Source organism: Manacus vitellinus, unplaced genomic scaffold, assembly GCF_001715985.3.
Source record: "Manacus vitellinus isolate BGI_N305 unplaced genomic scaffold, ASM171598v3 scaffold_26_pilon, whole genome shotgun sequence".
In the NCBI taxonomy this organism is placed as follows: Eukaryota; Metazoa; Chordata; class Aves; order Passeriformes; family Pipridae; genus Manacus; species Manacus vitellinus.
Window position 1 is genome coordinate 10,697,558 of NW_021939960.1, and position 27,826 is coordinate 10,725,383.

Consider the following 27,826-nt stretch of genomic DNA (forward strand, 5'->3'; position numbering starts at 1 on the left):
AAGCAGATCTGTGAGTCGTGTGGCCTTAGGGGGTGTATGTGCAGTGCCACCTTCAGAGAACAAATACAGGTAGGTCAATTTACTCTGTAGTGTCTATGTACATGCAGGTTTATTTAAGTACACATATATACAGTTCAGATATGCCATTGATTCTTTATTGCATTAAGATGTACATTAAAAATGTACACTTTTACTAACTACTTGCTATATAAATATGTTGGAAGTGTAGTTTGCCCATTCAAGGTGATTTTCTGTGGGATTTTTGGTGTACACTTAAAGGCCTATGGCTAATTGGAAGAGTGATTCCCCACTCCATCTACAGAAATGCTTAAGGACTGTGGTATGAACTGGTCCCTTCAAACCACGTTTCCATGCACTAGCTGAAATATTTTGCACTTGGATTATATTCAGCCAGTTTTCCAGAAAAATTGAAAAGAAATCTTGTGAGCTAGAGGGAGAATTTCCCGGTGTACACAGAAAAAACAGCCTTGAGGGTTGGAAGCTGCTGAGGTTTTTGAGCTTTGTCTCCATGCATTCATACAAGCACAGCAGGAGTTTTCTTTCTTTTGGGTCAAAGGAATTTTAAAAAGTGGTTCCATGCAGACTCCCCTCGGACGTGGCGACGGGGCTGGCAAACGCCACTGCGTGGGGAGGGTGAGATTTAGAGACAAAAAAAAGTCAAAAAGTGATCGAGTTCCCTTTCTACTCCTACATTCCTTGTTATCTGCATTTTTTAGTTGACTTGAAATCTCCATAAAAGTATAAGCTGAAGATTTCTGAGGGTTTAGCTCTGTGGTCCCGCTTCTCTGTTGAGAAGGAGAAGCAGGTGCCATCTCCAGACAGACTTGGGTTTTGGTGCAGGACATTGGAGATGTGTTTGCATCCAGAACTGAAAGGAAAAATTGAGAGGTGGCTTGACAGTCCCAGCAGCAGCTCTTGTGGTGTTAAGAGGAAGTGTCACCACAATTCTACACAGTGTGTGAATATTTATCATCATCTAATCAAAGATGACTATCTTGACTTGAAAGGAGGGGTGTAAGACCGAGGTGATGTAGCCAGCATCAGTAAGGAAGGGAAATTATATTCTCCACCTCCATCGGCTCTGTCTGAGCTCGGGCTTGGCAGGCACAGCAGTAACCATCATTTTTAATCCATGTGAATCTTGTTACTTATGTCTCTGAGACTGCTTAGATTAAGGGCACAATCCAATTGCTTAATAACCCGAAACCCTGATTTGTGCCAGCCTTAGACATGGCTCCGTGTTTCATTTGGGTACCTTATTTTTCAGGTCCTTAATTAGCATCCTGGAAATCATTCTTTTTTTTTTTTCTTTTTTTTTTTTAAAGCAGGACACTAAACCAACCATAATCTACAGGTTCCTATTTCCACTTGCCTGAGAGGCTGATGGACACCAGGCCTGCATCTGGTGGGAGGATGGGCACAGCTGATTGGAGGTATTTTGTGTGGCTTCATGTCCCCTCCCTGCCAGGGATTTGTGTTGGTCACCATGAGAAGCAACCAGCAAAAGCAGCAGCTGCTACAGCTGAAACCCTTTACCTGGCTGGAGCTGCAAGATACCTGCTTGGTTAATTTTTGCTAAGTGTCCCTTGACTGTTCAGGAAAAGAAGGAAACTGTAGAAGGCAGGTTTTACATTCAGGGTTTTGTGTTTTTTGGTTTTTTGTTGTTTTGTTTGTTTTTTTTTTAAATTGAAAAGCAACAGTTTGATCACATGGAGGAGTGTTGTATTCTGTCTTCCCTGCAGCCCCTCTCTCTTAGAGATGTAACAGAGACAGACTGGAAGCTGGATCACTGGGAATCAGAAGAGAGAGATGATTTTCAGCACTTAGGCACAAATTACAGTGTTGACAGTATTTTAAATATTTGTAAACTTCTGTCTCCAGTTACCCTGATAACTTTGGCTTTGCTCTTTTCAAATTGATCAGGGGCCTGATGTGATTCAGCTCACCTGCAACCACTGGTGTCAAGACCCAGCTGATCCCCAAAACAGCAGGGAAGATTAGGCAACACTTCACAGGGAGAGGGATGAGGCACTTGCAGGCTCTCCCTTTTTTTTTTTTTTTTTTTTTAAATTGGGAGGTTTAGTTTCTGCTCTGTTTTACTGGCAGTGGTCCTGCCAGGAGTGCTGGATTGGCATCACAAACTTTAGGGCAGACCAAGGGAGCTCTGTTACCTAAGCAGTGAATTTTTTTTTTTTTTTAATTTTGGGTTTTCTGGTTATTGCCCAAGTGCTCTGTTTGCTGACATTGGCCATATTTTGATGGCACAATTAAAGCCCCTTTTTACCTGCACTGATGGAGGGCAGTGTTAGGAGGACTCTTGCTTACTGGTGCTAGTGAGGGTTGGGCTAGGAATCCATGGCATAGAAAACTTCTAGCTAAAATTGCACTTTCTCTCTGCCCCATCTGGCTCGTGGTGGTGTTATGGGTACGTGGCTGTGATTCCCCTTGCACATACTAACATTGCACTAAAAGAGAGACTTTGGGAACAGCGTGTTGATCACTTTGTTTCTCAGCAGACCACAAAGTCAGCCTAATGGGGTCTCTTTTTTTTTTTTTTTTTTTTTTTTTAATTATTGTTATTTAGAAATCACGCTGGTGCTGAATGACCTGGAATTTTTGCTTGGATTTATCCAAAGGAAAATGTAATTGTAGCTGCAACGGGACCTTTCATAAGGGTGTCCTTGCAGTGAGGGAGCAGAGCGAGGGCTCTGCTGTGTAAACCGTCTTTGTACTGGGGAGGTGTGGGGGGTTCCAGTGGGGTTGTTACTGTGTTTTTTTTCAAGACCACAATTTTAAATGGCCACTTTGGCAATCGTGTGAAACAGGAAATAGTTTTTACTTTTGGTAAAGGTTTTAAAGAGGGAAAAATTTAAAGTGAAGCTGCCTGTGATTGTGGGCTGTAGCTATTATTAGGGCTAGGGTAGCTTGTACCTGCTATGGACTTTACCTGCTCTTATTCTGAGGGCAAGAACTCCCTGTAGCAACAATGCCACTTCTGAGAAGTGAATGGCAAGTTTCCCTTCCTTTTGTATATGTGGATGTGAGGGTGGGCGAGGGGAAGAGCTTGCTTGTACAGTTTGTTGAAATGAAACCAGACATTTTTGGTTGTTCCTAAATAAAGAGCGTAAAAGACAAGCATGAGTTGACTGGTGCTTGCACTGGGGTCTGGGGAGGCCCGTGGTGATGCCCTTAAGCCCAGGGCATCACAGCAGGAGCTGCCCCACGTGGAGAGGGCTGGGAATGCTTGATCACAACCTTCCCATTTGTTTTAAGAGTACAATGGGGCAAGGCCACGAGTGAGTGACCCAGCAACATGCTGAGCTCAGACACCTCTGTCCTGGGAGCTCTTCTTCATCCTGGAGTTCTTGTCCCCAGGCTGGCTCAGAACTGCATGGCCAGTGGTAGCACATGACCTCGTTTTACCCTTTTGAATGAAAACATTAAACCTGATGCTGCTGCTTATTATTTTTCCCCTCAGCAGCTGCAAACCCCCTAAATCCAGGAGGAAGGAGAGAACAGTGCAAGCTCCCCTCAGGGAGCCCTGTGCAGGGCACAGCCCACCAGACACCTGAGCCAGCACACACATAATACTGACACTTTTATTGTCGTTTAAAGCTAGAGTGGCCCCGTAAACACAGAGTTTCACTACTGGACCCTTAGGCAGTGGCTATACAGGTAGTAGATCCCATGCCAGGACACAGCTATTGCTGCCTTGGTCTCCAAAGTCCCCCCCGGCCCGGAGTGCTGGGAACAGTACAGCAAAGGATGGCTGCACAGAGCCTCTGGCAGCTGCACAGGATCTCTGGAATACAGGCAGAGCAGCGACACAGAGGGCTGGATGGGGGTTTTTTGGGTCTCCCCTTGTGATTATAGGCAGTTTGGTCTCTCACCTCAGCGGCTGGCAGCCTGTCTGCACCGACGCGCTTCATTAAGGGCTTGGTGGTGAAGGTTGGAGGGTGGCTGGAGTGGGGTTTTTTTTCCAATATTATTTTTTTTTTTTTTTAGTTCTCCACTTGAACACACTTCAGCAGAGAAACTGGAAAAGCTGCCTGAAAGTAGGCCATAGCAGTGCCGTTTCCATAGAAACCAGTTCACAGCGTGCTGTGAGATTCACAAGCACTGGAGGTGCTTTCCCCGCCGGGATGGGCTACAGCCGGTTGTCCCCGTTGACCCGGGTCCTCCGCAGTACCCTGCAGGGGGGCACAGAGAGGGGACAGCTCAGCCTCACCCAGGGGTCACCAAGGGCATTCTCGGGTATCTAAGGTCACCCCACTGGGGGAAAGTGGGGGCTCAGCCCCATCTCCCATGCCTGAGGAAGGTGGCACCAGCTGCAGGGCGGCAGCTCTTTGTCCCACCCTACTCCCACAGACCCCAAAGCAGCGACTCCCCCAAGCACTGGCACAACTTCCATGCTGAAATTTAGGGTTTCTATGCAGCAGAGTCTGCTGGGAGGAGCTGAAGGAGCACTGCCATTACCTTCGCTCCCGGCTCTCGAAGTGGTCAGCGAGCTGCTCCTGTGACACCCGGAAATCCTCAAAAGGCTGCTGGTACCGCGACTCAAAGGACCCCTCTCTGCCTCTGCTTGACAGCAGCTGACCAGAGGCATCCCCTGCTCGTTCCCGTAGGGCTGAAGCATTGAAGAGGTTTATTTCACCATTCTCCTGCTTGGATCAGAAAGAAAAAAACACAGCAGTCAAGGGGTTGGGATTTCAAAGTATACATCCTGCAGTAAGGGCAGTCCTGGTGCAGCTGCCACGCAGCGCGTCCAGGGCTCACGGGGGCTTGGGGTTTGCAATATGAAACTGCTCTAACAACCACTGCTGGCTCCCACCAGCATCATTTAAAATGAAGAAATAAAAGAACCATCTGTCTCTGAAGCAGCCCTGCCCTCCACTAATGCCAACACAGACAGCCCCAGGCCAGCCAGCTCCGTGATACGGAGCTGTAACTTCCCTGGAGAGCAGACAAGCACTGGGATGGAGCAAATCCGCCTCCTCCAGCTTTTGCTGAAGGGATTTCCAGGCAGGTCAAACGCAGTCCAGGCAGGACCCTGCCTAAAACACCCCGACTGCTGCAGGAGGCAAGCCCAGCACCTGCCCTTCCACCATGCATCACTATGGAGCAGCATTGGGAATTCAGGCCAGGCACAGCTGAGCCTTGTCCTGACTGAAGCAGGAGCGTGGGCAGGGCCAGGCAGGGCTCACTCACTGCCTCTGCTCCTCAGCCCTGTGGCACAGTCACCTTCCCGTGTGCGACCCCAGCCTCACCTTGCTAGGGAAAATGTCTATCTTGACCAGCAGGGAAGCCAGCTCCAAATTCTCACTGTAGTTGTTCTTCAGGGGAACAGCTCGGAAACCTATGGCAGAGACAGCCCTGGTGTCACTCGTGGCACATGTGTCAGAGAGGGGTCCTTCTCCCATAAGACCCTTCTTTGCTTCCACCAGGTTGGATGGGGCTCTGAGCAACCTGGTCCAGTGGAAAGTGTCCCTGCCCATGGCAGGGGGATTGGAACGAGATGGTGTTTTAGGGTCCCTTCCAACCCAAACCATTCTATGATTCCATGACTCTCCAACTCATCCCAGTCAGCCCCAAGGGCTGTTAGCAAATGGCTTCTGCCTTCCTTTACCTCGCTGGGGCTGTGACCTGTCATGGGGACAGGATGGACTGAGCCAGCCTGGGGCATGACAACATCCTCTCGTGGAACTCAGCATCTTCCTGGCTAATGATGTGAACTGGTGAGGACCACCAAGACCACCCTCCCCACTTCCCCAAGCGCTTTACCTGTCTTCAAGCCTTTCACCAGGAAGGTGGCCTGAGCCAGGAAGTTCTCATCACTGAACATGTCCTCCTCGTACACCACAAAGCGGAGGAAGGCAAAGTCAGGGTTGCTGACCTGGAAGTGGAACTGCTTCGGGGTCCAGAGGGGGTTCAGGCCGTTGTCCGCTGCTCACGAGACACGGCTGTCAGTGGGCAGCCCCTGCTGAGCCCCTTCCCCCACAGCTGATGCTGAGCTTGGGGGCAGCACAAGGGCAGCTCCCAGCCCAGGGCCAGGCTTTCCTGCAGAACCCATGGCCCACAGCAGGATCAGGAGTGCTGGTGCATCCCTCTCCCTTCCCTTCACTAATCCACTCACCCACGATCTCGGTTTTCTGCTTGGCGTTGTCATACTCGGCGCCGGACACCTCCACCTCCACAAAAGGACAAACGATTCCTCTTCCATTTTTGGGAAGGTGCCGAGCCCCCAGGACCTGGGCAGAGAGCAGGAGACACTTGGTAAGAGACAGGACCAAAGGGAAAAAAAATGTCTTTGCATACCAAGACACCTTTCCAAATAAGCCACCCTGGCTCTGCTAATTGGAGAGAGAAGCGACGCTGAGAGCCAGCCCAGCACAGCCTCTCGGAGAGAAACAGCTCCCACCCCTGGAAGCTGCTATCACCAGTCTGACCTGTAAGCCATAAAAAAAACTGCCCCAGGTTCCTGCCTACTGCCTGCACAGCCAGGCCTGGGCCACAGTATCCCTCCCCCAGCCTGCCAAGCTGGAACTGGGCTCCAAGCCGAGCGCCGTTCCCTGCCTGGAGTGCTACGCTGGACACCCTCTTCTTTGCTGAAACTTCTCGGCCCTCCTGCCTCGGTGTAAGCATGAAAAGGAGCTGCTCTCCATCACTGCTCTGCCTCCTAATCATAGCACAGTCTGTGCCCAACTCCAATGACAACCTGCTTCCTCACAGGAGAAAGCCAGCGCAGCTCCCTCTTGCCGGTGGCCATATGTCGCTCCAGCGTGCTGTCGGCACGCTGTTGTTGCAGAGGAAGGACATGCTGCCAACGCTGGATCATGTGCTTTGAGTCATGCTGGGCTTGAGACGGCTTCTCCATCCGTGAAAGCTGGCTTTGGTGGGGACATGGGCAGTTTTGCCGGAGGACAAAAGGCTGAGCCCATCTCTTAAAGGTGACAGTGACTGGCTATGGTACAAGACTCTTGACACCTGCTGATTGCAGCTGCATTCTGAGATGCAGAAAGAGCTGGGAAAACAGGTGGTAAAGGGAAACAGTGCCAGGGGTTTTAGGGAGACAGTGGATATGGCATCAATGGTGCAGATAGGACATGATGGGGTTTCCTCATAGGCCACAAGCCAAGGGGTCATGGACACCTCAAGCCCAGAGGGACTGAGTGACAAGGAGGGGACCAGGCACAGCTCCTGTGTTATCCCGCTGGAGCAGGCCAAGCTCTGGGCACAGGGATGCCACCTCAGCAGCTCATGGATGCCACCTGCTGGCACTGGGCCCTGCGCCGGAGGGGTCCCGGGGGAGCATCCAGGGATGCTCCAGATGGTCCTTTCCAGGTACCCTCAGCAACACCCGCGGGTCTCCCTCTTCAGCGAGGGCTCTCCAAGCCTGTGCTGTGGGACAGCTCTAGGGAAGGGCTGAGGGGTTTGGTGAGGAGCAAGCAGCTGCAGGCAGAGCCAGGAACCCAAGTCTGGTATAAGCACCCGGATGGAATCCCTCCCCACAGCGGGAGCAGGACTGACCTCGATGGAGATGGAGAGCGGCTCGATGCCTCGCAGCGTGCCCTTGTCGAAGGGGTCAAAGATGTCATCTCGCATGTTGGCTGGCTGCAGGACGTACCCACACTGGCCACTGGACATGAACAAGGCCTGATTCATCTGCATGGGCTTGTCTGGAGAGCACAGGCGGGAGATGGAGGAGATGGAAGAGGCCCTGTGCCCTTTTCACAAGCTGGATCACTTGGATTATTGGTCCCTCACAGGAAGCCCTTGGCAAGGGGACCTGGCCCATCCTGTGCTCCATGACCTCAGTGCCCTGTGCACGTGTTGGGGACATGGGGTGATCTTCTTATGCAGGATCTGCCCAACTACCCAGTGCTCCATGGGTCACCTCCTCCTTTTCCTCCCTCTCCCTTCAGCTTTCCCTGTGCTGACTCTAGTGTTTGCCAAACCACCCTGTGAGATGCTTGAATTCACAAAAGGAATGAAAAAGCCAGCAGGAAAAAAAGAGGCAGGTCGTTTGCTGGTGTGTGGGTGAGCTGAACAGGCTCACAGCAGGGCTTGGCAAGGGCCAGGGAAAGAGGAAGGTTGGACTGCACGGCAGGAGCAGGAATGGAAGCTGGGGAAAGGCAAGAGGAGCAGCCAGCTGGACCCAGACCATGCATCCAGCTGGTGTCTAACCCTGCAACCAGCTGGAGTCCCAAAGCTGGGGCTGCACCATCCCCTTTGGCACCTTCCCTGCCTGCCCTCCTTGTCACCAGGGACCTGGGAAAACTCCCTGCCTCCTCTCCATCTCATCTTGCTCTCATGGCACAACCCTCAGGCTCAGCCCAGCTCCCTGGGTCAATCCAGCCCTCAGGAGCACATTTCCCCTGCAGCAACCACGTGCCTGGACATGAATACTGGGTCTTGCTGCCTGCAGAGCCCCTCCTAGACCCAGAGCCCCTCCTAGACCTCCCATTTGCCAGGAGCAGGTTAGCAGGGGTGCAGGCAGGTGGCTCAGAGGAGACACCAGGCACCCCAGGAACCCACCCACCTCCCCTGCCTGCTGCCCTCACCTGGGGTCTGGAAGTTGAGTGCTACCAGCTGGCTGCCACAGATCCACATGGGCAGGGGGTCGTAGTTGGAGGAGTCAAGGCGCTGGCCCTTGGGGTAGATGCGGGAGAGCTGCAGGCGGTTGTACTGCAGGAACTTCTTGCCTTTGATCTTGTTGACGTACTTTTCCGCCTTGGTCTCGGGGAAGGAGGACATATCTCGGTAACAGGCCCTCTCTGTGCCGATCTCTGGGAGGAGACAGCACTGTGTAAGCCAGAAGAACATTCCCTTTTCAGACATTTCAAGCACCCTGACTAGCTCCTTCCTGACACCATCCTCCCACCCCTGGCTCAGACATCACAGCAGTGCAGACCCTACTCTGACCTGGGGAGTGTTTTCCAGGGGCCTAACACCAATGGCTGAAAGCACTGACACAGCTCTTGGTGATCAGGCACAATGCTCCCCAACCCCACTCCATCAGCAGCTGCTCTGGATGGTGACAGATATGAGCAACAGAGGGATGGGGAACAGAACTTCCACCCTCTGCTAAAGGATGTTTCCAGAGCTCCAAGGCAAACTGGTGCTTTGGACACCTTGGACACCTTGGACACCTGGCCTCTGCTGAGATCTAGCCAAAGCAGCCCCTCGGGGCACACCACGGGGTGGGTGATGCCACGGTGAGTGCCTGTGGTGGCCCCAGCCCGGCAGATGCTCACTCTCTTCATCGAAGGGCACAGGTCGGCAGTAGACCACCAGCTCTGAAAGCTCCAGGGCAATTTTCTTCCTCCTCTCCATCATCTTCCCTTCAGAGAGCTGCCAAGAGAGGGTGACAGAGGTGTCAGGCCAGGTAGGAGCAGTGGTGTTGGACAACCCAGCTCATAAACTGACCCACACTGCTTGGTGTGGCTGTTCCTGCTCGTGCTGTGGGAACCACTAGCAGGTCTGCCAGGTCTGCGTTGGAGGACACCACAAAACCCCCATGGGAAGGGCCCTTGGTGGGTCCTGCCTCCTGCCTGGAGCAGGGCAGGGCAGGGCAGGGCAGCTGTGGCCTTGCCACCCTCCACGGATGGAGATCCCCCACCTCCCAAGGCTGCAGCAGTTGTCTGATCTTCCCAGTTGTCTGATCTTCCCAGATATCCAGCCTGAACCTCTCAAGCCGTAACACACAGCCACCACCCCTCACCATATTGTCAAAGATTGCTCTGCCTTTGTCATCTCTGTCACTGCTCTGCCATCCATCACACGCTGCACCTCACCACCCCCCCGCCAGCCTCTGCCTACTCCTCAGCTCCTGGAAAACCCAGCACTTGGCAGGGAGAAGTCTCTGCAGGCTCACCCGTGCATCAGCTGTCTGAGCTGCCTCCCGGATCTTCTTCACCCAGTCCAGCAGGTCCTCGTGCGTGTCGGCCGCCACATCGAGGGACAGGCGCGACACCGAGGACATGCTGATGGAGAACACGAACAGCCGGTTGTTCTTCCCCTCGGGGCGGATGGCTGCGTGGGGACAGGGGCACAGGGCAAGGTCACAGCAGCTGCTGAGCCAAGCCCTTCACAGAGCAGAGGAAGGAAGGGAGAGGACAGATGCAGGGGCTCAGGGCTGACCCAGGACTCTTCAGCTACAAGAAGGTCCCATTTCTGGTCACTGGAGCCCAGGAGGTGACAGGTGAGGATGCAGAGTGTATCCCCAGGGGGCTGAGAAGCCTCAAGGGGCCTTTGTAATGCTCTCTCCCTGGCACTCACCAATCTGGCACGAAGGCACGTCCAGGACACCTCCAAGCAGGTCTCCCAGGGGGCTGTTCTCATCCAGCTGCTGCAGGGAAGGAAGCACAGGCAGGATGGTGCTGGGCATGGTGCTGGGCAGAGCAGCCAAGCTCGAGGGGCACCAGCCCTCCTTGCCCCACTCATGGGCATACCTCCCGCTCTGGCTCCAGGCTACTGGGACTGGTGATTTCCTCCACATAGTTGGAAGGGAACCACAGCTGCTTCTTGCCACCATAATCTCCTCTCCACCTGGAAGGGAAGGAAGGGGCAGCATCAGCACCTGCCATGGGACCCCAGAGCATCCTGAGTGGGGGTCAGGGGGACAGACAGCTCCTCCATTATCTGCTTTTAGGGTTCCTGAGACTTTGGGACCGTGCAGCTTGTGGGCAATGCCCAGACAGACCCACTCCTGGGAGAGGACACACCTTTGTATAGATGGTGACAGCAAGGTTTGACCACATCCCTGAGGGAAAAGGGAGGCTCGGCCCCCACTCACCAGCCTCCTTCCTGTTTCTCCACATTCTGGATGATGGCATTTTTGGTGAAGGTGAGCTCGTCCTCCCGCTGGGCCTTGTAGTCGAACAGGGCTTTGACTGCACACTGCAAGGAGGAGGGTCCCATGAGGCTGGGCAGGGGAAGGACACACGGACAACAAGCCCACAGGATGAGATCACCTCCCACCACAGATGTGTTTGTTGGGGGGGCTGTGAGGCACCTCGTGTGCAGGCAGCATCCAGCCCTGCTGCCAGCCCCTACTGACACCCTGCAGAACAAATCAAGGCCCCATTTACACCAAAGTAGAGCTCACAAATCTGGTATGGCCCCACACAAGCACTTTCCTTTACCCCACAGCCACTGATGGATTGAATTCAGAGAGCTCAGAGTAAGAGGCAGCCCGGCCTGGGAACCTGCAGGTTCAACCTCCAGCATTTCTCCCCTCATAGTCTAAAAATGAGCGTGCAAAATAACCCAGCTCTTGGAAAATGAAACACAGAGACACTTGCCAACCCTCAGGCCTTGCAGGTTGTCCCATCCCAAGCAGTCATAGCATACCTTGAAGGTGGGCATGGGGTTGGCTTCCACATAGAACCCGGGGTGGCGTCCCTCATACAGGGCTCCGTAGTCTGGCTCCTGTGGAAGCAAAGGGACAGTGGTTACAGCAGTGACAGGTCCCCTGCCTTGGGGCAGAGAGGGAGAGCACCCCAGGGAAGCCACAAGACTGAAGATGATGCTGCACATGGCAAACAGCAGCCCAAGCCCACACTCCCTGCCAGCCTGGCTCCGAGTGGCAGTGCCAGTAAGCGGCACAAAGCCCCAAGAGGTGAGGGCTGTGGAGCACAGGGATGGCTCACACACCAAGGCACCAGCTCAGAAACGACCTGTCCATCACTGTGTGGCTGAGCTCCCCCAGTGGCTGCCACGCTCACCGCGGTGCCGATCTTCTCCAGCGTCTCCTCGTTGATGGGGTACCGCAGCTTCATCTTGCGGTACAGCGGGTGCTTCTCGTAGTAGCTGATCAAGTCCACCAGGCTCTCGAACTCAGAGTTGCCCAGCAGCACAGTCTGGCCCTCCTGCTGCACCCGGCAGTGCTTGATCTTCCCTTCTGCCCTGGAAGGAGGAAAGAGAGAAGCCACTTGGCACCTGGCACGAGAAAGTCTCTGCCAAAATAAAGACGCCCGAGGAAAAGGTGCCCCTGGGCTGATGGCTGAGCAAAGTCATCTTCCATCGGAGGATGGGAGGAGGAGCAGGGCCCTAAGGGGGCTACAGGGCTTATCCATGGCCACATGGGAACAAGAGGAGCTCTGGGAGGGCTCATGTCCAGCTGATGGCCTCTGTCCAGCTCTCCCACCCACCACAGCATCCCGGTCACACCTCCCGTGCCCGTCACCCCTCCCCAGAGACACACCTGAAGGAGATGGCATAGGAGCTGGGCTCGCTCCTCTTGCGCACCAGGAAGGCTCCGTCGCGGGGCACCCGCATCAGCATGTGCTCGGCCTGGGCCCGGGTGAGGTTGGCGTGGTACCACCTGTCAGGAGAGACACGTCACTCTGCACAAGCCTCCACACATCCCGCTCATCCCACAACTCTGCCATGGAACACGCCTTCCCCTCAGCCCCTAAAAGGCTGCCTGAATCCTCAGGGAGCCTCCTGAAGGAGGACAGGGAGCAGAGAACATCCTATCCATGACACTGGAATGGGGCAGAGCCCTTCGGTGATGCGTGGCATGGGCGAGGGCATCCCAACCAAGCCCAGTACCTCTGCTTTGCACTGAGACTCCACAACAATTAGCTCCATGCACATCAGAGCTGGCCAGCACAGCTGCTGTGACAGAGCTCCACGGGGAGAAAGGCAGGACCAGAAAGTCCCCACAAGAGGGGAATGGCTGAGGAGAGACCTGGGAGGGTTTCCCCCAGGGTCCCAGTAACCCAATGGACACAACCTCCCCTCCCTAAACACACACTTACTCTTTGCTCTCGTGGGCATTGGTCTGTGGCACCGGCTCTGTCAGCCTCATCTCAAACTCGTTGCACCTCAGTGGCACCCCCTGGTAGTGGGTGATGAGGTCGTAGAGGCTGTCGAACACCAGGTTGTCCGTCAGGAAGAACTTGGGGCTGCCGGCATCCTGCCGCGAGTGGATCCGGCAGTGCTGCACCTTCCCGTTGCGCCTGTGCAAGAGGGAGGGGGTAAGCCAGGGTTGTCCACAGAGAGATTCTGCATCTCCCTGAGGCACAGCAACAGCCTGAGACAGAATTCCTGCCCCACAGGAGAGTGATTGCCTAAGGATCCCAAAGGACTTGACCCTTCTGCACCGGGACAGGGAGCTGACGTGGTGCTGGGGCTCAGAAAAAGGGGAGAAACCTGCTCACAGACCACCAGGGAACAGGACCCCACCACTGAACACAGCACTCTGGGGCAGCCAGGGCCTCACCAGAAGGAGAGGGTGTAGTCCCCAACAAAGGTCTCGCTCTCCCTGACGAGGAAGGAGCCATCGGGGGCCCCCGTCTCGATGCAGTACTCGGTGAGCAGCCGCTCCGCGATGTGCCGCCCGTCACGGCCCGCTCCCAGCTTCCCGTGGAACCACTTCTCTGTGGAGTGAAGCTCGGTGCTGTTGCTCACCTGGAAGGGGGAAAACCCACCACCTTGGGTTACTGAGCTGTGGTGCTGGAGTCTGCTCAGGGGTCTACCAACCAGGACCAGGGAGTTTCTGAAGCAGCTCCCATCGTTCCCAGCACAGGATCTCGCCCTGAAGGCAGCTGGCAGTGGTAATGCTCAGCCCCTTGGGCAGTCAGGTCCTTTCCTTACGGGAACAACTCACTGCCACACAGGAGAGCCCTCACCTCCTTCTGCTCTTCCTCATCCTCGTTTCCTTGGTCACTGGTTGTCTCCCCAGAGTAATAGATCTTGCTGCTGGTCAGCACAAAGTAATGAGGGTTCCACTCCTGCAAAGAAACAAACTTTGGCAAAGAGACCCCCAAGGAAGCACTGAGCTGGCCCACCACCCATCCATGGGATTGTCTCTCCCTGACCAGCACAAGCAGGGAGGGGTGATCAGGTTTGTGAAGGACAGTCACCAGCAACACTGATTCCAGTGAGTCACAGGAGCTTCCAAGACATCCCCCAGATCTGAAGCACAGATTTATCAGTAGCAAAAACCCAGCACGTGACAGGTCTTACATACAAAGTGACTGCAGATCACACTGCAAACACCCCAGCACGTATTAAAAGGTGATGACCAAATCAAAAGCAAATCAGTGCAAAAAACCCCCTCTGCATGGACTCAGCACAGCGGCTATCAGAGGTGAGGATGGCTGGGATTTTATGTGGATTTACCGTTGCACTTTCCCCTTTTCCCAAAAAATCTGTTTTGGTAGCAGGTGGCTTTGCATGACAGACCCTCAGCAAAGCAGTGCTGCTGAAGAAGTGGGCTGTGTTAAGTAAATGCACACAGTAAATGAGTGATCAGTGCTTTAGAAAGCAGAATGCTTGTTTAGGTGTGTCAGGAGTGCAGGCACTTGGTAGGAGGCAGGGCTGGAAGCACAGCCATCACCAGAACTTCCTGCAGCACAGATCACAGGCTGCAGTACCTTGGCCCAGAGCTCCCTCTAGCTCAGCCTTCTGCCTCTAGCAAGGGCCCACAGGAGATGCCTAGGGAAGAGCACAGGAGAGAGCCAGCACAGAACTCCCCCAGCCTTCAGGGATGCCTGAGAAACCAGAGACACCAAGAGCTTCTTTGGTCATTTGCACCACACCCCTTCCTTCCAGCACACACAGCACACGATGGAGCCATGACACCATTTATGGAGCCCCCAGAGCAGGGACACGGTGACAGCAGCAGAGACATACGTGATTTATGGGGTCTTCCAGGTAGAGGATCCCGTTCTTGATGGAGTTGCTGATGTCATTCTCTGAATACATCACGGACGTGGGCAGCTCCTCATAAGCACTGCCCTCTGCCAGCTTCTTGTGCTGTGGGACAATAGAGCAGGTCAGGCACCCCAAGGGGAACAAGCATCCAAAAAGCAGCTTGCATTTTCTGGTGAACAGCCCTGCTGCAATGGGTTCCTCCAGACTAAAAGGATCAAGATCTATGCCACAGAGACCATTGAATGGCAGTAAAGTCCTACCCTTTCTTCCCAGAAATGACTCCTGCAGCAGAAATAACAACATCCCCCAAACTCTCCAGAAAGGCAGCACCCAGCTGCTCCTCTGAAGCAAGAGAGCTCTGTCTCCAGCTGGTTTGAGCATCAGCTCTCCACTTCCAACCCTGTACTGACAACCACTCCCTTCCAGAGGCAGGTCCCACACCCTCCCCCCATTCTGCCCTCATTCTTTCACTTATGAGCCTTGCTGGGGACAGGGGTTCACCTTGATGAGAATCTTCCTCTTGAGCTGGTTTGGAGAGGGAAGGCCATCAGCAGAAATATCGACTGGTTTGGTCAAGAGCATGTCCCCAAAGACTTTCTTGAAATTCTGAGCCATGTTCCTCTGCTGAGCAATGCTGCAGTGGTCCTCGATGGACAGAATGACAGGGAAACTGGGAGAAGGAGAACAGTCATCAGAGCCACCATGGGCTCTGGATGGAACCAAGGACTTCTGAGCTCTGTTTCAAAACCTGGTCTCTGTGCCCTCCAGGAGCAGCTCTCATCAACAGCGATCTCTGTTGTCTTGAGTACCCAGAGTAACCACCCTTCAGGAATGTGTCCCACCACTGCTGGCAGGGCACAGGGTGGAGAAGGACTGGCAAACTACCCAGGTTTACCCAAAGTCCTCCCTCCCACAAGTTCTTCCAGGAGAAATCTCCCTTTGGCTGGGGGACACGAGATGATTTTTTTCCCACCAAATGCCAGACCTTGTGCTGGATCTCTGGATAAAGGTGGGCTTCCCTTTACTACAACCCTGGCTCTACATTCTCTCTGCTCTGCCAGCTGAGGTCCTGCTGTACTCACTCGGAGGTGACAAAGGCATGCTCCTTGATAGTGACCAAGACGTCGGAGAACTTGATCTTGGTGGTCAAGGTGTGTCCGTGGTAGATGACGGGCATGCCATCGGGACCGTCCCAGCAATCCACTGAAAGAGACCACGGGGGAAACTCAGCCCAAAGGCTGCAATACAGGCAGGACACGGACATGAGATGGACTGAACTAAGCACTGCTGGGAAATGCATTAGGTGGCAATAGAGGAGGTGAAAGGCCAGATCCTCCCCAGGAACCAAAAGCTCAGGCACGCCCCGCAAAGCAAACGACCTCAGCCCTTTCTGCACATCACGGAGATAATGTTGCCAGTGGCACGTCAGCCAGCAGCTCTGCCTTCCGTGCAAAGCCTTTCCCGACCACCACAAGCTGTGCCAAGGATGGAGGCAGGAGGAGGGGCAGCACTCACGCTCGATGCAGCGGCAGCCCATGCGCAGGCAGCGCGCGTACGCCTCCAGCGAGGACTCGCTCGAGAACTGATCCCCCGTCAGGTACCTGCCAGGGGACACAAACACATCAGCACAGCCACACCACTGGGCCATCCTGGACCTGCCTCTGCCCTGCAGGAAGGGCAGAGCAGCATTGCCACAGCTGCCACCTCCCCAGGGCAGGGGCTCGGCTCTGTCCCACCGGCAAGGGCTGCCAGCACTGCTCTGAGCCCAGCCCTACTGCTGTCTCCTGAGATAAACACTGTAGAGAGGTATCAGCATTGGTGCCACAAAGAGCCCAAGAGCAGGGTTAGACCAGCTCTTGCAGGCAGACAGGAGCTCACTGCCTGCCCTCAGGGCTGCTCAGCTGCCTTAGGCTCTTGGTCCTTTACGTGTGGGCTAAGGGGCTGCCACTGCACCCCATGAACAGGGAGCACACACAGAGCCTGTCTGCACAGAAAGCAATTCCTGCAAAATTCTTCCAGCAGCAGAGAAGGAAAATGGCCAAATTCAGCCCGACAGGTTTTACCACATCTGTCCTGAGAGGCTAGGGAAGATGCCATTGCTAATGGTGAGGAACTACCAGAGTGACAGCTCAGGATGTGAAGGCACCTGAAGGTCTGTGCAGATGTGTGCTGTGGACAATGTCTGAGCAAAACATTTATGGTTAAACAACACAGGGAAAATTGAGGCACCAAGAGGAAGGTCTCTAATGTACTGACCACTGTTTGGAAGTCTACTTGACCCATTGCTGGGATCAGGCAAAATCAGGAGAATCTCCCCCTGGCACGGGAAAAGGCTGCTGGGAGCAGCTGGGTGGAGAGAGCCCTCCCCTAGTCCTTACGTATTGTGTGAGGAGGAGATCCAGTAATGGGAGAGGGGGTTGTTCATGTTCTCCAGACACACCATGTCCAGTTGTGAGTTCCAGATGCTGTTCTCTTTGGAAAACAGGAAGGTGAGAAACTGCTCAGGAAGAAACAGAAGGGTGTTAATGATGTGGAGGGGCCGGTGCTGTGGTTCAGCTTCACACACACCTCCCACCCTGTGCCAGAGGCACAGACTGACCAGGGGCCACCCACACAGCACCCAGGCTACCTGAGCCAGAGTAACCACAGCCTGGGCATGGCCACCTGCCCTCTGAGCTGTGCCAGACATCTGTGTGCCAAATCCTTTGACCCAACTGCAGACGAATGAGCTGCTCTGCATTTATTTCTTACAGCTCACATGGCTGGCAGTAGCTCACTAAGGCCATGTGGGTCAAGGGACCTTGGCTTGGTCCAGAGTGCCAGTGACATTGTCATCTCTAGTTGTTTTTATTATTTTGTTTTCAGCTCTTCTTGCTTTAAAAAAAATCCTGACATGCCCCAAAGCAGCATTAAGCCAAATGCAGCCCCTCTCCTCCCCCAGATGAACTGCATGATGAGTACTCCCAGCTGCACACACTTAGCACAAGAAGAGAGCCCAGAAGTCACTCTCTTTGTCAACCAGCTCTTGTGTAACACAGTGACCCACCACGTCCATCTCACAGGGCCAGGCAGCTCACAGGAGCTGTGATCCTTCCAGCACCACCACTCACAGCACAGACAGCAGAGCTGTCACACCACAGCACACTTTGCACCAGGGATGCCACCCCCTGTGTCACCCCACTCCACACACACCACGTTCAAGGTGTCTTACTTCGTCCAGGGTGAAATAAGGCTCATCAATCTCCCTCAAAGGGTCTCTCAAGAAGTTGAACATGAATTCCTGTACCTGAAGGGTATCTGCAGCCCAGAGCTCCTGCAAACCCCGGGAGAGACATAAAAGAAGCCATTTCAGAAAGTACTATTCAAAACCACGTGCAGCTCATCCAGCAAGAAGCTTTAACCATTAAGGAGGCGGTTTTTGATGCAAGACCATCTCTGCCAGGAACTCAACTGTCAGCACAAATGCTGGAGAGCACAGAGTGAGCAAATCTGCCCTACTTCTGTGGGATTCATTTTCTCAGTGCTGTGCATTTTCCTCTCCGACAGCTCCTTCACACACATCTGCCCTCCCTCCTCCCTCGGCAGCAGAAGCCAACCCGGCTTCCTTTGGCTCCCCCTCCCTGCCTTTCTTTCATCAGCCATGGAAACAGCACATCTCCCCCTGGGTAACTCCCTGCTGGCTGCAGAGAGGCAGCAGTGGGGCACAGAGCAGGAGGCCTCACACTCCCCCACCTGCCCTCCTGGAGGAGACCAGCAGGGAGGTGGGAGCCCAGCAAGAGCCAAGGGGTCTGTGCAGCCCACAAACACACTGTCTGTGTGTCTGTGCATGCTGTGCTGGCTGAACAACCCACAGTCACTTTGAAATGGAAAGGTCAGTGACTGAATCCATCAGCTGCTCCTCAGGAGCTGCTGACAACTTCTGAGCAGCCAGGATGGACAGGACTTTTTGGCTGCTCCAAACCTTCAGTAACCAGCTGAGGTCACAGGGACTGGTAAGTCTCCAGTGACCAGTTCCTTCCTCCCAGGACCTCTGCTCCTCCCAGATCTTTTGGTTCCTTTTCTGACCAGGGTGCCTGGCTGAGGACAGGTTTGCCCTCCCCAGTGCTCCCCCTGCAACACCTCCTGCTCCAGGAAGGACGTGCTCAGGTTGAGGCCATGCCAGGCAGAGCACCCCAGCACCAAATCATCCCAGCTCCACAGCAAGGTTACCCATGGAACACTGGATCCACACTGATACTGGTGCCCACCCCACAGTCCCTCCCCACAGCCTTTGTTGAGCTCACCCTCTGGTACTCCAGCAAGAACTTCTGCAGCTCCAGCAGTGACACCCTGAAGTGCTCAGACCTTTCTCCACCCCTGACAAGCAAAGAGAGAGAAGCTTCAGTCACTCACACAGCACACCACGTGAGATGCCATCTGCCACCTCCACGGCACGTGCAGCCAGATGTGCCCCGAGCAAGCAGGCTGCAGGAGCAGAGCAGGATGGGCAGAGAGTCAAGGAGACCATGACAGCAAACATGGAGCAACTGAGATCATATATCCATATCTCAGAGCCAGGGACTGCTCCAGGAACAGACCAGGATTCACACTGCCAAGGGCACAACAATGTGAAACTCTGGCAAAGGGCAGCAAAAATCATCAGAGGTACAAAAAACAATAAAAATTGAGGGTCTGTACACAAGTGAAAAGAACTGAATAGGTGCAGGGCAGTCTAGGGGTGATTGCAGACAGGACAGACATGGAAGCATGGACTCAGGGAGGCAAGGCACAGGGAATTAAGGAGGAATGGTTTGTAGCTGATTATCTCAAAAGACTGGTCCATGACTGCACCAAGCCACAATGGACAGCCAAGGGCCATGCTGGGCACTAACATCACAAAACCCCAAAGTGGACAGGGCAGTGCTGGCTGCCCTGGGCAAAGGGGTGAGCCAGATGGTCTGCTGAGGGTCCTGCCAACTCTTTTCTATGGTTAGAGGAAAAAAAAGGAAGGAAACCATTGAGAATTACCTGAACAAGTTAATAACTCTGTCACTCTTTAGCTCCTGGGCCTAAATTCAAACTCTCTTTATCACGGCTGAGGTGTGCAGAGGGTACAGCTGGCGATGGCACCAGAGGCACTGCCTGGGGAGCCAGGGCTCTGCAGCCACCATGAGGGCAACCCCTGGGAGATGGCTCCAGATCTGATCACATCAATCAACTGACCTGAGCTGCATCTCAGGGGGATGTCTGGGAGGAAGAGCCCTCACTGCCCCGAGCTGAAGTGTCTACAGCAAAGATGCTTGTTCAGAGCACAAACCCACAGGCAGCGTGGTGGCAGGAGGAGTGCAGCATGTCTCATCCCAACACGCTGCTGCAGGCACCAAAGCATGATATGGAGAAAAAACCCCAGCCCCTTCCCCAGCAAATACAAAGAATTATCCACCTTTCCAGGAATGGGACATCCATCTGCAAAAGAAAGAGCACAAACATTAGGTTTGCACTCAGTAACTTCTTTACTCCCCAGACACAAGAGCTCACCCCAACAGCAGCAGGGTTAAAAAGACAATTAAGAGGGAATGCCCAGTAACAAATAAAGTCTTTCCTTCCCCTTTCCACCCTTGGGGAATTCAGCTCTCACCGTTTTCTGGGCGCTGAACATCAGGCTGCGGTAGAGCTGTGCAAACTGCCCATATGTGATGTCCCCATTCCTTTGCTCCACATCCTGAGGCAAAAAAAAAACACAACAGTTTTTACAAGAGCCACAGGCAACTCTGCATGGCCTGAGGAGTGTCTCATTCCACCAGGATTCATGCAGAAAAAAGGAGGAGGTGGTCAGGCATTGGAACAGGCTGCCCAGGGCAATGGTGGAATCACCATCTCTCGAAGGGTTCAACAAGTATGTGGATGCAGCACTTGTGGACATGGTTTAGTGGTGGACCTGGCAGTGCTGGGTAATGGTTGGACTCAATATAAGAGGTCTTTTCCAACCTTAACAATTCTGATTCCATGACCTCTGCTGGGGCCAGCAGGACACTGCAGTGCCCAGGACACGGGCACATCCTAAAACGAGTGCCACAGTTCCCCAAGCTCAGCCATACAAAGGCATCACCATGCTGAGAAAAGCATCACCACTTACTTGAATGGTTTCCAAAGGATAATTTAACCTTCTGTTTGCCAAGAGCACCTGAAGTGTCTGAAAACTGCATGACCCAGAGCGTGTGCTCTCCTTTGGATACACCACTCTTTGGCCTCAGAGTTCCATGCTGGTGGGAAGAGCTGGTCATGGTGAGATGACCCTCCACCCCTGGGCCTGCAGTGATGCTGGCAGAGCATCACTCCCTGGCAGTGGGTTGCAAGACCCAGGATGCAGGACCCAGTAGCTGGTCTCCTGTGCTTTACCCCACCAGCACCAAGCCCACAACCAGGGCCAGGAGCAATGTGGGGAGTGTGGGAGGCAGGGTGGGGTAAGGAGAGGGTGCTGGCCACAAATGGGCCAGGGTGCGGCACCCAGTGAGAGCTGGCACCTCTTCAGTCACCACCGTGGGTGGGGGCCCTCCCAGGAAAGGCTGGGAGGCTCTGCAATATGCAAACATGCCCTGGGAGTTTAACCACCACCAGGGTTTGCACAAAGGTGGGTAACAGGCTGCTGGGGGTCCCCAGAGCTGAGGGGTCACACACTCACCGTGAGTCTCTCCCGCAGGAACCTCATGTTGGGCACCCGGTAGTTGACCTGAGACAGCATGTTCTTCAGATCCTTGGCAGAGATCCTGGCTCAGCAGGGAAAAGAGGAGAAACGTGTTCAGGAGGTCTGGGATGGAGGGGTCTCATCCTGGAGCTGGGACACCACACAAACAGAGCAGCCATGCCCAAAGGGGCACTGGCTGTGACACACAAGAATGGATGTGTGACCCCAGAAGGATGCCGAGGTTGGGACCAAAGGCAGAACAGTGGGGAGCACACAGGGAAGCAGAGAGAGATGTCTGCATGACAGTGGAAACAGCAAATACCACTCCTACAAGCTCCTGACCCTGCAGGGTGAGTCCCAGCGCCCTCAGCCCACTCGAGCCACGGTGACACACAGCAGCACTGCTTTAGGAGAACCAGGAAGAAGCATTTTTCAAGTATCTGCCCCCAGTGTGGATGCTGAGTGACCAATTCCCTTCCAAAACCCAATCCCTGGCCTGCTGGAGGAGCGCAGGCTCTGTAAGTGGTTTGGATTCAGCTAATTTTATCCTAAGAGGAAAAGAGCCATTTCCAGTGCACAGCCACAGGCACAGCACTGCCACGTCGTGCCCAGCTGTGTTCTCCCAGCCACACATGCTGCTGGCACCGAGCAGCCAGCGTGGCTGTCCTCCCCCTGAGGCCCTTCACACCAAATGTGCCAGTTCCTGGACCAGGGAGAGCTCCAGTGCCAGCCCTGAGCAGGATCCTGCACCCAGGTGGGCAGAGACAGGCAGCAAACAGCCCTAGGCTGCCCCTGCCTGCTCTGGAGCTGTTCTCCAGATGGGGCAATGGCCCTGCAGCGAGAAAAAATGCAGATGCCTTCCATCTGCAGGATTTAAGAAGTTGAGAGGTCTGTGTGCAATCATTTTCTGGCAACCTCTGCCTTAAAAGTAAGTCCTGGGAGTCCACCCCTGCAATTGCAGATGCTGCTTTTGCCCCCCACAGAGTGTGTGGGAGCCCAGGATTCTAAAGGATGCTCCCCCATCCTGCAAAACATACGGCAGGTCTGACCCTGGAAATCCTTATGGTTTGGGCTTCCCTGGCTGTACCAGAGGAGATGTCCTTCACCCCGTGAACCACATCTCTTTCACACTCTTCCCAGGAAATGGGGTGATCTCCAACGGCACAGGAAGGAGGAGGGATGGAGGGAGCCCCACGGAGAGGGAGAAACCGGCTGGTGTCAGGCGCTGCAGAGCCCAGGGCCCGGCAGCCAGCGGGACACAGAGAGCCCTTGTTCCTGGGCTCTGAGCTGGGGACCAGGACACACACACGGCCAGGGCAGGACCTGGCCCGGCTCCGTGCGTGCCCACGGCCGCACCCGGCCGGCGAGGAGCGGGCAGTGACCTGCCACTCACTGGCAGGACAGGGAAAGAAAGAGGAAAAAAAAAAAAGCTGACACATGGCCCCAGCCTCTCCTTCTGACCCAGCTGTACAGCTGCACAGCCAGTGACACACACTCAGCATGGGCAGCAGCTCTGCTCTCTCCCCTGCACCTCCCCCTGCCCCAGCAGGTGAAGTTACCCCGGGGGCTCAGGGGGAGTGTCCTGGGGAGGGGAGTCTGCCCTTGCCCCCTCCAGCACACCCAGCATCCATGGCCATGTGCAGGGTGCTGTGTGATCCCAAGGGCAGGGGATCCCAGGTGACAGGGAACTGAGCCAGGAGTGCAGTGAGAGATGCCCTCTCATGTCAAGGACCACAGCATGTAACAGCTGCCATGGGACCCCTGACAGGACACCCAGAGTCCCCACGGCCATCCAACAGCAATCCCTCCTCAGTGAGAGCCTGGCACCGCAAAAAAGCTCATGGAAAAAGAGCAGGAGGGGCTGGAACAGCAGGACCAGCAGTAGGAATCGGGCTGGAGACCCGCTGGAGCCAGCACTCAGGCTCTGGTGATGCTGAGCTGCCTCACAGCATATGCTGGACCAAGGTACTGCTCGTTGATGTGACAAGAGCAAGCCCTGTCAAAGCTGTGACCAACATTTTCCTCTCAGCTTCGGAAGGAGGACAGGGTACGGAAGGATTTTATTTACCGTGTGTTATTAATCATGTTAAAGTGCTGGAGACCTTGGATAAACAGCTCGGTAGTATTTTCAGACTAGAAAGTAAAAACCAAATAAACAAACTAATTTTTTCTACGGAAGTTTTCTAAGGTTTCATGACAAACAGGCCAAAGGACCGATTCAGTCCTCTCACAGGGGATGGAAACATTCCCCTGCCAGCCCCCAGTGCTGTAACACTGCTCCCAGCCATGGGCAGCTCTCCTGGCCAGAGGTGAAACAGCCTCTTTGGCAGCAGTTAGGAAAAAAACCCCAGCATCCTGTTATCCTCCTCTTTCCACCTAACCTCCCTTGGAAAAACAAATACCCAAAGGCCCAGCAGCCAGTGAAAACAGCCGACATCTGCCGGCGTGCTGGATGGGATGTCCCGGCACCAGCCGGGGAGGGCGGAAAGGAGAGGGAAAGGCTCCGGCACAGGGGGCTGGGGCACGGGGCACACCAGGGCTGGGAACGATTTCTTCAGCTGCCAAAAATCTGCCTGTTCCAGAAAGGATCAAGGATGGTTTGCAAAAGAAGTGTTTTTTTGTAAATAAAAACGAGCAAACAAACAAACAAAAAAAACCAACAAAAAAACCTCCCCCCACATCTCAGTGTTCCCTTTGAAAACCCATTTCCAGGCTGAGAAGCAAAAGCAAAATGCTCAGCAACACTAAATTTAATGCTGAAATGCCTCATAAGGGCAAAGATTTAATCCAAGAGACATGTACGTTCCATAACTGCTGCCTTTACCTTGCAGAAAACACATGGATGCTTGTAGAATGTTTGTAATATGGGAAGACCCCAAATCTTTCTGCATTCCCCCTGTGTTGCTGTTTTGCTCCTCTTGCTGCCTGGGCTGGAGCAGCAGCTCTCCTAATTAACCGTTTTGCACTGAAAGCTCTCCCCATAGTTGACAGGTAAGGAATATATTGGATTTTGCTGCCTTAATTCTAAATTCCAACAGAAAGATGATATTCTGAAAAACAAGAGAGATTCAACAGGCTGGCTGTCAGCTCTGCCTCGGGCAGACGGATCTGGACACGCAATCTCTGTTTGTCCTGTTGGGATGCCATTTCATCAGTTTTACTGCATAAACAGAGGAGAAGGAGGTCTGAGTACTTCCATTTTTCCTGTTCTCATCCTCCAAACCCCCCATGCAGACACCCCTGCACCTGCCCCAGTGCTCTCCATAGCTGGATTAGGAAATACCCTGCCCTGTCACCACTGAAATAGAGTGCACTGCGTGTACAACCCCAGCCTGGACTGGAAAGGTGTGTGGCATATGCAGAGCAGCTGCAACAGATTAAAGCTCCTCTCCTTCCCTTTCTGCCTCTGCAAGGATTTATCCCTCCTCCACTAAATCCCTGTGCACCCAGCGGTGCTCTCGTCACGCCACAGGATAAATCACTGCAAAGGCAAAAATGTCCAGTGCAGTGGGATTTTCCCCAGGCAACACACTCCTGCTCTGCTCCTGGACAGGCTGGATTTAACCCCTGGTAGCCTGGCAGCAGGGCTATCTGGTTGTCCTGGAAGGGACACAGCAAGGACAAAGCAGAGGATACTCCAGAGCCCAGGGATCTGCCCGATGCCCAGGGCATGGAAAGAGGGCAGGTGGGACCCACGTGCTCCACAGCCCGGGGCAGGAGCTATGTGTGAGTGATGTCTCCAGCACTGCCCTCTCTGGAGCAGGACTGGAGGAATCTCCCTGCCCCAGGGGAGCACATTAACACGGAAATCAATGCTGAAAGGTTAATGTGCTCAGTAAACATCACAGGGGAAAAGCCTGTCCCAGGGATGAAAGGAGGCAAATAACAGCACCTTGGGAAGAGGAGGCTGGCAGCCAGCATGTGGACAGGAAAACTGGCATGGAACTCACCTCCCTGACAGGGAAATGTCCCTTCCCTTATCTCCTCATGATGAATCATGACCCAATTCTCCTCCCTTATCTCCTCATGGCAGGTTCAAGCATGACATTTTACCTGCTAGGACATCACTAAGCATTCACCCAAGAACCCCCCAAGCAGTGGCCCTGCTGCAGCCCACCAGCCTAGCAGTGGGATGATCCGTGGTCTCATGGACCTCAGAGAAGGAGAATAAAACAAACAGGTTGTAGGGTAATAAGCCCAACCCAGTTCAATCCTCATGGGGTGCCCCAAACTGCCTCTTGGCTCTTTGATGTCTGCTTCCTTGGGAAGCTGGGGGGAAGGCATTTCACAGCTCTGGGCTCTCAAGGTGTTACTGAGTCTAAACAGCTGGGAAATAGGTCAGGGAAACAAGACAGCTCTTTTATGCTTTTTTAATTCAGTGAAGGTCAGCCGGGGAAGTAATGGGACTTGGATTAAGGTTCCTTGGATATGAATATTAAAAGCCTAAAGAACCCAACAAAAAATCCAACCAAAGGCTGGGGTTTTAAGTCAAACTCTTCCAGCTTAAACCCTCCCACGAAGGTGATTACAAGTTCCTCTCTCCTTACCTGTCTTCCCGGTTGCGATCCAGCGAGTAGAACTGCTTCCGGAGCCACCTGAGCAGGAAGGCACAAACAGGCACACACTGAGCCACAGCTCCCCAACAACCAGCCTGGGTGGTTTGCTGCTGTCTCTGGAAGGTGCTCAATGCCACACCATCCATTCCCTTCCTTCCCACCAGAGAAACTGGCTCCACTCCCTTCCAGAGGCAGCCAACCCTGTTTCCGTGCGAGCAACCTGCCCCCCTTTAAAAATGTCTCTGCCTGAAAGTGAGTCCACAGATAAGACAAAAACCAAAGGGGTTCTGTTCCACGTGCCTCTGCACTGAACTGCTACAGATAATACAGGCTGCTCACACCAAACATCAGTTTCATGGTAAAGCTCCTTTTCCCTGACAAACGTGAGATCAAACTCTGGGATCAACAGGATGAAGCCTCTCGAGTGCAGAGGCAGAAGCGTCAGGTCAGCGTGGCTCAGAGAGGGAATGAGATGTCACCGTGCTCACCTTTCTCTGTCAAAACAGACAGAAAAGGGAAAAAAGAAAACAAGAGCAGGACAAGGACAAGCTTTCCTCACCTTTCAATCTGCAGGGGGGTGGGTGCCCTCAGAGTGTCTGCCACCAGCCAGTTCAGCCCCTTGATCCACATATTGACCTCATCCTCAGAAGTAGCTGTAGAAAGTGCAAAGGAGAAGTGGGAGGAAGGGACACAGAGGTTGATCACCAACACAAACCTCTTGGGAATATCCTCAGCACCTTATATTCCCTATTCCTTCCTTTATCCCCTTTCTGATAACATTTCCCTGCCATGCAGATGCTCTGGCCAGCTCCAATCCCTGCCAAGTTCCTGCTCCCCTCCCATGGGATGTACATGGCTGGTTGGACCTCTTGCCCCTGCACATCACGCTCCATCCTCCTTCAGTTCCCAAGGATGGGTTATCTCTGTCCCCAGGCACTAAAGCTGTTGGGTCTGGTGGTGCTGAGGCGCCCGACCAACCCTGTCCTGGCACAACCCTGGGGCCACAAGTGCTTTACCTTGGAGGCTGAGGGTCTTCAGCCGGAATTCTGTGCCATAGAGGACCACGAAGCAGTGAGACTGGTCTGGTCGGAAACACGGATCCTCCTGGTACCGGTCAAAATCACGCGAGTTTTTTCCTGGACGAATCTCTTTGATTTCACGAATATCCACTGTGAGAAAGGGAAAACAAAAGGGAAGTTCAGCAAACAGCTTGAAATTCCCATGAAAGATAAAAGTGGTCTTCAGGAGCCCCAGCTTGCTCCTCAACCTTCCAAAGCAGCACAGAGATCTTCCCACTCACCTTGCACATCTCCCTTGCTGCTCACGGGTAAGCACAGCCCCTTCCTACCGCTTCCCAAGGAAGTTTCCCCAGCCACCCCCCCCCTATTTACCTCTGTGTTCCCCAAAAATGGCTGCACATCTCCCTCACGGGGATCCCCAGCAAGGGGCAGCTGTTAATGCCTGGAGCGCTAAAGCCAAGCAAGGAGAAGGAGCTGAAGAGACACTGGTAAGGGAGCATTTCACAGCCTCCCTCCCCAGAGGAAATTCTGGGAAAGGACTCACATTGCCAGAGAACAAAGAGAAAACAACAGCAGCAAGGAGGCAAAAAAAAACCAAAAAAAAAACCCCAAACCCAATCCAAACCCAAAAACCTTTGCTTCCTGGAAAAATAGTTTCTTAAATGCTCATGGGAATCAAATAACAACATTTCTGAGTCACGTTTCCAAAGCAGATGATGCTTCTGAGCAATGTGAGACGGAGATTACTGCAAACCTGGCATGTAATTCATCCCAATTAAACTCCACTTACTGCACTCACTGTGGATCGACTCGCCTTTCATTTCAATTTCCTGCAGTTTAAAACTAGGCAGAAATGTGACCAGCTCATCACCCGCAGCAGCCACGACAGCACTAAACTGCAT

The 27,826-nt window shown here is 53.7% G+C and overlaps 1 protein-coding gene across 1 annotated transcript; it reads right to left on the minus strand.

The window, feature by feature from the left end:
* Positions 1-3,612: 3,612 nt before the first annotated feature.
* PLCG1 (phospholipase C gamma 1) lies at positions 3,613-27,826 on the minus strand. Its single transcript, XM_029960435.1, has 32 exons — positions 27,715-27,826; positions 26,922-27,074; positions 26,465-26,558; positions 25,897-25,944; positions 21,347-21,431; positions 20,303-20,386; positions 20,108-20,130; positions 18,969-19,041; positions 17,897-17,998; positions 17,064-17,182; positions 16,201-16,286; positions 15,768-15,888; positions 15,187-15,355; positions 14,665-14,787; positions 13,659-13,760; positions 13,250-13,437; positions 12,786-12,986; positions 12,227-12,346; positions 11,748-11,928; positions 11,374-11,451; positions 10,817-10,920; positions 10,473-10,569; positions 10,300-10,369; positions 9,896-10,053; positions 9,276-9,372; positions 8,583-8,807; positions 7,549-7,697; positions 6,155-6,269; positions 5,803-5,964; positions 5,289-5,377; positions 4,498-4,682; positions 3,613-4,211 (listed from the first exon to the last, which is right to left on the minus strand). Exons 1-32 carry the CDS (start codon positions 27,824-27,826, stop codon positions 4,169-4,171), a joined length of 3,756 nt encoding a protein of 1,251 aa, XP_029816295.1. The 3' UTR covers positions 3,613-4,168.

Excerpts from the sequence above, each read along its gene's own strand:
- PLCG1 (XM_029960435.1), bottom strand. The coding sequence starts at position 27,826 with ATGCAGTTTAGTGCTGTCGTGGCTGCTGCGGGTGATGAGCTGGTCACA. Across the intron at positions 12,347-12,785 it reads AATGCCCACGAGAGCAAAGA|GTGGTACCACGCCAACCTCA; the intron begins GTAAGTGTGTGT and ends CTCTCCTGACAG. Across the intron at positions 5,965-6,154 it reads GCAGAAAACCGAGATCGTGG|CGGACAACGGCCTGAACCCC; the intron begins GTGAGTGGATTA and ends TCTCGTGAGCAG.